Source organism: Salmo trutta, chromosome 23, assembly GCF_901001165.1.
Source record: "Salmo trutta chromosome 23, fSalTru1.1, whole genome shotgun sequence".
Taxonomy (NCBI): domain Eukaryota; kingdom Metazoa; phylum Chordata; class Actinopteri; order Salmoniformes; family Salmonidae; genus Salmo; species Salmo trutta.
The window spans coordinates 11,272,545-11,283,419 of NC_042979.1; the positions used below are offsets into that span (position 1 = coordinate 11,272,545).

At 40.8% G+C, this 10,875-nt stretch overlaps 1 protein-coding gene and 1 pseudogene across 2 annotated transcripts; one reads left to right on the top strand and one right to left on the bottom strand.

The window, feature by feature from the left end:
• The first annotated feature begins 86 nt into the window (after positions 1 to 86).
• Positions 87 to 5,518, top strand: mrps18c (mitochondrial ribosomal protein S18C). Of its 2 annotated transcripts, none has more exons than XM_029708922.1 (7): positions 87 to 613; positions 1,751 to 1,818; positions 2,070 to 2,128; positions 4,385 to 4,468; positions 4,566 to 4,623; positions 4,706 to 4,765; positions 5,369 to 5,518. In XM_029708922.1, the coding sequence occupies exons 1-7, from the start codon at positions 531 to 533 to the stop codon at positions 5,443 to 5,445; spliced, it is 489 nt and encodes a 162-aa protein (XP_029564782.1). In that variant the 5' UTR covers positions 87 to 530; the 3' UTR covers positions 5,446 to 5,518. The 2 variants fall into 2 exon arrangements, with proteins under 2 accessions (XP_029564782.1, XP_029564783.1); XM_029708923.1 differs by having other exon boundaries at positions 87 to 351.
• Positions 5,519 to 7,103: 1,585 nt separating this feature from the next.
• Positions 7,104 to 10,854, bottom strand: LOC115159334 (BRCA1-A complex subunit Abraxas 1-like; annotated as a pseudogene).
• Between the last annotated feature and the right edge of the window lie 21 nt (positions 10,855 to 10,875).

Here is a 10,875-nt window from a genome sequence, read left to right on the forward strand (position 1 = left end):
TAACTCTAAATTGAGTCGGGTGGAGAACGGAACCTTTTTTCCGACCTATTGATTCAATCAGTCTATATGTGCCGTACTGTATTTGAATATTAGATTCATTATATTCTATGGAAGTTTTACATTTGTTATGTGGAATTTGTACAAACTATCACTTCGAAAATGCATTCATTTTGGTAGGAACGTTTGATCATGGGCCAACGTTACTCGCTGGTCGATAGAGAGGGGTTTGCGCCTCTATGGGGTAATGTTTCGTGTTAATTATTCGCATGTGGAAAGCAATGCCGAGACAAACGGAGGAATGGAGAGGAAAAGAGAGGGAGTAGAGGTCTAAGAGAGTGAGGGAAGAAGAGGGTGAGCTTGAGTCGGATAAAAATTGTGGGAAAATGGAGATTGTTTGTCAAAGAAGAATGGTAGAAAGTGTAAGCAGAGGGAGCTGAAGGCAGGAGTAATTGAAGTGAATTAGGGTGAAGTATCGGAGGTGGTAGGTGCGGTAAAGTTATCGGAGACCGAGGTATGCACCGAGGATCAGGATGAAGAAGAGTCTGACAGTAGGAGTGAAGTTTATGGAAAAAGTGGACTCTTGCCTTTCGGATGATCCATTTGTGGTTTCACGGTGGGTGAAAACAAAGAGTTGGGTCATGTGGAATCGGTGAGGGTAACTTGAAGTGGTCTAGTGATAATTGTTTGTGTTTCTGTTGAGGAAGAATGCGCTCCAAGTAAAACGAATGGGGGTAAGTAAAGTGAAGTGTTTCGTTCTCAAGAAAAAGGCACCAATGAAAGGAGTGATAACTGGGGTAGCAGTAGATATAAACGTTGACCAGCTGAGGGCAAATATTCCCGGTGTATGTGATGCTCGTCGTTTGAAGCGACGCATACAGGGTGGCGAGAGTGGGGAAACAGAGTCATTGTCTGTTCTTTTGAGTTTTGAAGTTGAGTCTTTGCCTGACAAAGTGAAGTTAGGATATATAAGTTATCCTGTACGAGCGTATGTGCCGAGTACGTTAAGATGTTACAGGTGTCAAGCTTATGGGCATGTGGCATCAGTGTATAGGAGGGAGGGTCCAAGGTGTGAGAAATGTGCAGAAGGGCATGAGACAAAGGAATGTGTAGTATTGGGGAAAGTAGTGGAATGTGTTAATTGTAGGGGTTCCCATTGCGCTGGGGATCAGAAATGTCCCGTGCTAGAGAGGCAGTTTGAGGTTTCCAGGGTTAGAGTAGAGCAGAAGATGTCATATGCTGAGGCAGTGAAGAAAGTAGAGGATGATGGGTTAAGGGGCAGGAGTGGTGAGAGTAGTAGAGATATACCAGTACAGAGGGATAGGCCAAAAAGTGAAATATGTTTCAGTAAGTTTGGCTTTTTAGCTTTTATAGCAGTGGTTATTAATTATACTGCAGGGATGGATCGGAAGTCTCAGAAAATGGAGGTTGTGGTGGCAGCTGCTGAGAGGTATTTGGGTGTGTAAGAGTTACAGGATGTATTAATCCTTTCAGGGTGATGGCATGAGGTAGGAATAAATACATTTCATTTTTTGTGTGGGGGGGTGGTCATTTTATTTTATATAATTTTGAAACTAGTGAGTATAGTGTTAGATGGTAGGGTATTTATTTAGTACATTATTGTTCAAGTAAAGTATAAGGGAGTTGTACTCCAGTCTAGTAGATGGCGGTAATGCAACAAATTGATGTCAACCGCTGTTAAATCTCATAGAAGAAGATTACGTCAAATAACATCCGGTTCTTTCCTTCGCAGGTCAAGAATGTTTGCTGTCCGAAGCTTTCGATCTTTACAATTTACATTTTCACAGCTTGGAGGCACACGTAAGAATGCTGTTCTATGTTTTGAATTAATTGCATTGCTAGGGATACAAGCATGCTTATACTGACCGTTATAATCACTAAGATAACCTATTAGCTAAATGGATAGCTAACGTTAGCTAGCGTTAGTTAACCTCTAGCTATGCCATCCATCATTAACTAGCCAACCACATGTGTCGTTGTCTATCTAACTGGCCAGAGCAACCTCTATTTATTTTTTTATGAGTTAATGTTTGCTTTACTTTTTATCACAGAACAATGTCTCAGAAGTCTGTCAGGCTCGTCTAATGTAGTCCAGAAGAACGATGACATGGTAAGCCATTTTAAAGCCACCTATTAACGTTAGGTAGCTAGCTAATAGTGCACTCTTTGAAAGGTAGCTAAAGTAAAACGTTATCAATAGACGAAATGGATCCAGGATTACGTTTTTAAATGCAAATAGAACTTGATTTATATGTACCCTTAGTGCTCAGGGATAGCTCTCGAGAACGGTATACCCAGCTTTAAAGACTCACTCCATCCCGCATACAAAACAGTTGGATCAATGAACTACAAATACCGACGCTCTGTTGTAACGTTTAGGAACATTAGTAATCCTCGCGATGTGGTTTTGTAAACGATTAGAAGTGCATTCACATCAGCGAGAAATAATCTTTCAATTAAAAAATATACACTTACTCTATGCAGTTTAGCCAAGTTGCATCCTGCAGAATTTTAAATAACACTGGGCAAACCGAGGTATGAAGCTTCGCTCCCCAGCAATGACTGTACAGTCGTGGCCAAAGGTTTTGAGAATGACACACATATTAATTTCCACAAAGTTTGCTGCTTCAGTGTCTTTAGATATTTTTGTCAGATGTTACTATGGAATACTGAAGTATAATTACAAGCATTTCATAAGTGTCAAAGGCTTTTATTGACAATTACATGAAGTTGACGCAAAGAGTCAGTATTTGCAGTGTTGACCCTTCTTTTTCAAGACCTCTGCAATCCGCCCTGGCATGCTGTCAATTAACTTCTGGGCCACATCCTGACTTATGGCAGCCCATTCTTGCGTAATCAATGCTTGGAGTTTGTCAGAATTTGTGGGTTTTTGTTTGTCCACCCACCTCTTGAGGATTGACCACAAGTTCTCAATTGGGATTAAGGTCTGGGGAGTTTCCTGGCCATGGACCCAAAATATCGATATTTTCTTCCCCGAGCCACTTAATTATCACTTTTGCCTTATGGCAAGGTGCTCCATCATGCTGGAAAAGGCATTGTTCATCACCAAACTGTTCCTGGATTGTTGGAAGAAGTTGCTCTCAGAGAATGTGTTGGTGCCATTTTCAATTCATGGCTGTGTTCATAGGCAAAATTGTGAGTGAGCCCACTCCCTTGGCTGAGAAGCAACCCCACACATGAATGGTCTCAGGATGCTTTACTGTTGGCATGACACAGGACTGATGGTAGCGCTCACCTTGTCTTCTCCGGGCAAGCTTTTTTCTGGATGCCCCAAACAATCGGAGGGGATTCATCAGAGAAAATGACTACCCCAGTCCTCAGAAGTCCAATCCCTGTACCTTTTGCAGAATATCAGTCTGTCCCTGATGTTTTTCCTGGAGAGAAGTGTCTTTTTTGCTGCCCTTCTTGACACCAGGCCATCCTCCAAAAGCCTCACTGTGCGTGCAACAATTGAACCGCTCTCCTTGAAGTTCTTGATGATCCGATAAATGGTTGGTTTAGGTGCAATCTTACTGGCAGCAATATCCTTGCCTGTGAAGCCCTTTTTGTGCAAAACAATGATGACTGCATGTGTTTCCTTGTAGGTAACCTTGGTTGACAGGAAGAACAATGATTCCGAGCACCACCCCCATTTTGAAGCTTCCAGTCTGTTATTCGAACTCAATCAACATGACAGAGTGATCTCCAGCCTTGTCCTTGTCAACACTCACACCTGTGTTAACGAGAGAATCACTGACATGTCAGCTGGTCCTTTTGTGGCAGGGCTGAAATGCAGTGGAAATGTTTTTTGGGGTTTCAGTTCATTTTCATGGCAAAGAGGGACTTTGCAATTAATTGCAATTCATCTGATCACTCTTCATAACATTCTGAAGTATATGCAAATTGCCATCATACAAACTGAGGCAGCAGACTTTGTGACACAAATATACATTTTCATTCTCAACTTTTGGCCACGACTGTATGGAAGCAACTTTGCTTCCATACAGAACTGCGATCAGCAAGTGTATGTTTTTGTATTTGAGCAATTATTTATCGCTTCTATGTAAGTAAGTTATAAATGTTTCCAAAACTGTGTCGTGTAAGACGTATTTGCATTTAGATAGAGCTTTGTCGCTCTGTCTGCACATTATGCCTGAGCTAATCATAATGGACATTGAATGACCCACTGCATCCATGCATTGGAGTCATGAGAAGGGCTAGCATAAGGAGTAACATTCATTCATTCCACCATGTCAAGAGAATTTTTTTTTTTTTAACTTGATTTGAAGCTATATGTCATTTGACTACAAGGTCTAGGACAACTACATTTGTTGTATGGATTTACATAAATGTTTTATCTCCCCAGCCTTTACAGATGGAGAATCCATACAAACAACCACAGAAGGGCTGCATTCTCTGTAACATCACAGTGGACTTCAAGAATGTTCAGGTCTGTCATTAGACTACTGTATTAAGTGCAGTGATGCGCAAATATCCACTGTTTATTTATAATTTGCCTAATTTTTCTCCAAACGTCTTTCCAATAGCTGCTGTCCCAGTTTATATCCCCCCACACAGGAAGAGTTTACGGCAGGCACATAACAGGTGAGAAGATGGTCAGGAAAAATGCTGAAAATGTACACATCAGAGCAGAGGCTGTCGTGTCATGGTGTTTATTCTTTTCCAGGTCTATGTGGTAAGAAACAGCGGGAGATCGGCAAAGCCATAAAGAAAGCTCATTCGATGGGTATGCCCTCAAATCACACATTTTATTATTGACTGTACACTCCAAACCAACTCATTCACTCAGAATCCCATTCTGAATGTCTGCACTAAATTTGAAAAAAATGTCCACAATAAAAAGATGCAGATATGGATTTATGGGACAGTAAATTTATTTTTACAAAATTGAGTGCAGAGACATTCAGAATGGGATTTTGATGTAATATGAGTTGGTTTGGAGTGTTTTTTTTTAACATTCTTTAGACACATTTTCATAATGCATTGTAGTCACTCTGGATAAGAGCGTCTGCTAAATGATGTAAATGTAGTCAATGGCAAGCGATGGCAATTTTCTCTGTAATGAAATAAAGTTGTGGGATCAACCACAAAGAGTGAATAACGCCACATGAGAAAATGTGTGAACAATATGATCAAATCTTCAGCAGCTTTAAACCTCGAGGTTGCTCTGTAATAGTTTCTCTTTGGAAACTTCAATGGGCCATCTATCGCTACTGACCAGAGGATTTGTAATAACATTGTGTGCTACAGAATTGTCTGGCTCAAAATGACCTTGTTTTGATCATCTAGTGTTTCCTATAATAAATACTGGTAATATTTTCCTCCACAGGATTCATGTCTGTAACCCACAAGAACCCACATTTTATGAAAGATCCGAACATCTGTGACATCCGGCACTTGGAGTAACTGTGTCCGCCTGTATTGTGGAGCTAGTATAGTTACTGTAATTGTGTATTAAAAAAAAAATAATTATGTGGAAGATTGCTTGTTAGTCTCATCTTTGAGCTGTCATGATTGGGTTGAGTCATGAGACCAATAATCGTAACTCACTACACGTGTGAAAATAATTTAATACAATTCTGTACAAGTTCAATTACAGCTTGAACTATTTTATATACAGTACCAGTCAAGTTTGGACACCTACTCATTTGAGGGTTTTTCTTTATTTGTACTGTTTTCTACATTGTAGAATAACAGTGAAGACATCAACTAGAAATAACACATGGAACCATGTAGTAACCAAAAAAAAGTGTTAGTTTAAAAAAAAACAATTTTAGATTCTTCAAAGTAGCCACCCTTTGCCTTGATGACAGCTCTGTACACTCTTGGCATTCTCTCAACCAGCTTCATGAGGAATGCTTTTCCACAGTCTTGAAAGGGTTCCCACATGCTGAGCCCTTGTTGGCTGCTTTTCCTTCACTCTGCGGTCCAACTCATCCCAAACCATCTCAATTGGATTGAGGTCAGCTGATTGTGGAGGCCAGGTCATCTGATGCGGCACTCCATTGCTCTCCTCGGTTAAATAGCCCTTAGACAGCCTGGAGGTGTGTTTTGCGTTATTGTCCTCTTGTAAAACAAATGATTGTCCCACTAAGCACAAACCAGATGGGATGGTGTATTGCTGCGGTAGCCATCCTGGTTAACTGTCTTGAATTCTAAATAAATCCCCAGCAAAGCACCGTCACACCTCCTCCATGCTTCATGGTGGGAACCACATGCATAGATCATCTGTTCACCTACACTGCGTCTCAAAGACATGGCAGTTGGAACCAAAAATCTCAAATTTGGACTCATCAGACCAAAGGACAGATTTCCACTGGTCTAATGTTCATTGCTTGTGTTTCTTGGCCCAAGCAAGTCTCCTTATTGGTGTCCTTTGTGTTTTTTTTGCAGCAATCAACCATGAAGGCATGATTCATGCAGTCTCCTCTGAACAGTTGATGTTGAGATGTGTCTGTTACTTGAACTCTGAAGCATTTATTTGGGCTGCAATCTGCGGTGCAGTTAACTCTAATGAACTTATCCTCTGCAGCAGAGGTAACTGGGTCTTTTCCTGTAGCAGTCCTCATGAGAGCCAGTTTAATCATAGCGCTTGGTTTTTGTGACTGTACTTGAAGAAACTTTCAAAGTTCTTAATTTTACGCATTGACTGACCTTCGTGTCTTAAAGTAATGATGGACTGTTTCTCTTTGCTTATTTGAGTTCTTCTAGCCGTAATATGGATTTGGTCTTTTACCAAAATCTTTTGTATACCACCCCTACCTTCTCACAACACAACTGATTGGCTCAAATGTATTAAGGAAAGAAATTCCACAAACTAACTTAAAGGCACACCTGTTAATTGAAATGCATTCCAGGTGACTACCTCATGTAGCTGGTTGAGAGAATGCCAAGTGTGCAAAGCTCTCAAGGCAAAGGGTGGCTACTTTGAAGAATCTCAAAATATATTTTGATTTAACACTTTGGTTACTACATGATTCCATGTGTGTTATTTCATAATTTGTCTTCACTATTATTCTACAATGTAGAAAATCGTACAAATAAAACCCTGGAATGAGTGGGTGTGTCAACTTTTGACTGGTACTGTATATATCACTTAATTTCAAGGACAGTTCTTAAATTTAAAGTGTTACCCCCAAAATAAGCAAATTGAAGGCATCCCTAAATATACGTTTTCAGTAATTGAGTGGAATGTCACAGATTTTCCTATACTCCATACACTTTTCATGCAAAGTAATCATTTTTGAGTGGTACATTTTTGTCCTCTGTTAGACATGTCTAAATTATTTCTGTTTTGATTGGCTGGTATCAAATCCTCCTCAGTCTCTGATCTACTGACTGACAATGAAGACCCCTCAGTCTCCTCCAGCATGCGTTTCCTCCTCTTGGGCGCGTCAGATGATTCACAAAGGGGACGTTTTCTCCAGGGCGTCCCTCCGCTTCTAACCAGCCTCCCCTTCCTGGCTTTGGGGACTGTATGAGTCAGGATCAAAGGCAGTGTTGTGGTGATGTCTATGCCATGGTCAGTGTTGCAGCAGAATTCAGGCACAGGGAACCCCTGGAAGGTTAGAGCCTGTGTTTGGAGTAGAGCTGCCCCGGGGAACAGTGTCTTAATGGCCTCAGAGCAGTACATTCTCCTGAGACTGGGCTGGAGTGGAGACTATCTGCTGAGTTGGGGAACACAAAAGTAAGTAAAACATTTTAACACACTCAAAAGTAAGATAAAATAACAGAAATCAAGTATTGATAAATAGAACAGCAGAAGTTCATGTCATACTTTTTTTCTGCTCGTTTCCTCTCACTGACAGTCCTCCTTAGAGAGGAGGACTGCAAGCAGCTCCTCTGCAAGCAGCTCCTCGACCAATCGCTCACTCTCCTCCACTTTCTGACATGCCATCTGAAGAGAAAGAAACCGAAATCCCAGGTGACGCCATCATGTTTACCAATGGTTGTACATAGTCATTTGTACGTTTTTACATTTCTGTTTTCATTATCCATTACATTATCCGTTCAATTTACCTTCAGTTCGACTTGCAAGGAGTTGTTCATTTCATTAATCTCATCCACCTCCTGCAGGGATCCATCTAAGGAGAATAGTCTATATCTACACAGAGCAAAATAGAAAAGTGTAAGACTAGTCATACAGGTACCAGGCAAACACACTCAGATTACATTTTTCAAAGTCAACAGCACCCAATGCCAAGGCCCAGGGGTCAGCAAAGCTAGTACCTGTGTTTCCAAACAGCACGGTTGTAGTTGACTGATGAACAAGATGCAGACAGTCTCCAGTAGTCCTGCTGTTCCAACAAGCCCAGGTTGCTGACCCGGACAGGAACGCTGCGGTATTGACTACTCAGACAGTGCAACTCAGAGTTCAGACCTTAAAAACATATAATCACTCACTAAAGAACCCATGACAAAACACTAACAGTTTCATTAAAAACAGTGTAAAGGATATCACAATGTGAATGTACTGACCTGCAATGTGATCTGTAGACTGCATACTCCAGTGTGTGAGTGGAGCCTGATGATGTGACCTCACTGGGTGTCAGTAGCAGAAAGATCAGCTCCTGATTGGAGACTGCTCTCTTCAGGTTCTCATGGACTACTTGCTTTCTGAAGGTCATTTGTTGATCTGTGTTTCTCCGCTGTTTATACCAACCAATCACATTCTCCTGGATAGGAAAGTCAAATAAAGTTGAAGTTGATAGTTGCCCTGGTAGCAGCATAGACAGAGAGCTCCTGTTCATTTGTACACATTTAATTTGTTTTCAGAATCAATTTTTTTTATATAACAATGACTTTTTATTGTATATCTGGTGGTTTTGAGACACGGATTTGCACATTGTCTGACAGGTAAACTTTTTTTTTTGGCTTGACTAGCTAGCTGGCTAATGTTTTTTTTTGAAACATTTATTTGGACATGTACAGTGCCTTCGGAAAGTATTCAGACCCCTGGACTTTTCCACATTTTGTTTTACGTTACAGCCTTATTCTAAAACTGATTTCATTTTTTTGTAAATCTCAGCAATCTACACACAATAGCCTATAATGACAAAGTGAAAACAGGCTTAGAAATGTTTGCAAATTTATTACAAATAAAAACCAGAAATACAAATTTGCAAAAATTTTTACTTGTTTTTGCGTTGTCATTATGCGGTATTGTGTCTAGATTGAGGGGGGGAAACAATTCTATCAATTTCAGAATAAGGCTGTAGCGTAACAAAATGTGAAAAAGTCAAAGGGTCTGAATACTTTCCGAATGCACTGTACTAGCTTTTTTATTTCACCTGGCTGCCAGTTCCTGATCTTTTGAGATCATGTGAGGAGTCGCTTGAAGTGTAACAGGAATGGGAGATGGAGGAATACGGTGCTGAGGCAGAGGCTCATAGTCAGGACAACTGGCTACTATTCTGAACTTTGTGTAGTGAGCATTCTGCTGCCCAGAGCTGCTGAGGCATCACCCAAGTGGATGCTACACCACACAGAGTGGAAGAAGAGAAGTCCAGTGTCTATATGACGCAGGTTGGTTGGTTCCCTGACTTGCCCTCTACAAGATCATCAGCAGACTCCACCACCACCATCATCTACCATCTTCTGACCAGTTCCCTACGCTCAAGCATGCAGTAGTACCTCAGTGCCCTCAAACCATGAATGAACTGACCCTCTACATCTGCAGAGGCTGCAGCTTTCAAAGACTTGGCTGCTATTGGTTGACCTGACCTGTCATGATACAGTGCTTGTTTGTTTTTTTTGCTTATGAAGCGCTTTGAGATTTCTATTATTGAAAAAGCTATAGAAGTTGAATGCATTATTATTAAATAGGAAGAGGCTGAATAAAAGTGTGCTTTGTTGGCTATCAAACAAGATAGGAAAGAAATGCAAACATCTTGCATAACGGCAAAGGTTCCTTTTCTCCCTGGACTCAGTTGAAATATCCCTATTTGTGACAGCAAAATTACCAAGGTATCTTATTCCACTTACCTCTTTATAATTTGACAAAAGGTGCCTTACTTCATCCTGGTTCACCTCCCCTATACTATTATAGAAGCTTTTGGGCGGGGAGAAAAACACTATTATTGGAAGTGACATGCTGCTATCAGAAATGGTCCAAATACTGTTGCAATACACACACAGCTGAATCACAATTTTAAGAAACCTTTCATCTCTGCAGTTTACCTATTGAGCTTGCGACAGGATATATGTTTCTGAATGTCTGGAACAGAAACCACAGTGAGATAAAAGTCAGTTCACACTAAGCCAAGATGACATTCTGATGATTGAAGTGCACAGCTGATGACTCACTTATTGTATGCTCAAACTGTATGTTGTTGATTTGAGAATCAGTGATGTTGCTTCTCGCTTCAGCTTTGCTCTCCCCAAGAATGAGACCTTCCTGTAAAACGTAATGAGGCACATACATGTCAGAGGTTAGTTAAATATAATAAACAACCTGGCAATAACCAGCATCTGAATTACTAGGCTATGTGGTCAGACCTATCTGTTGTGGCGTTAGCAAAGGTTAGCTAACGATATAACGTTAGTTGCCCATACTTTCTGTAGACGAACCTGATTAATAGGTGCACAGCTAATGTTGTATATTTTTCCAATCATGAATTAGAATATGTATCTAGCTAACTACTTACCACATCAGAATCACTGTTAAAAGTGCTTAAACAGTAATGAACCAAGAACAAATCCGGAGATGCGAACAGAGGAGATTGAGTCCACCATGCCTCCCGTTGTCAAGGAAGGCAACATGGATAGTGTTCGATTGCGTTAAAACAGCGCATATCCTCTGCGATGGCACACGCATGCACTTTTGCTGCGCAGCTG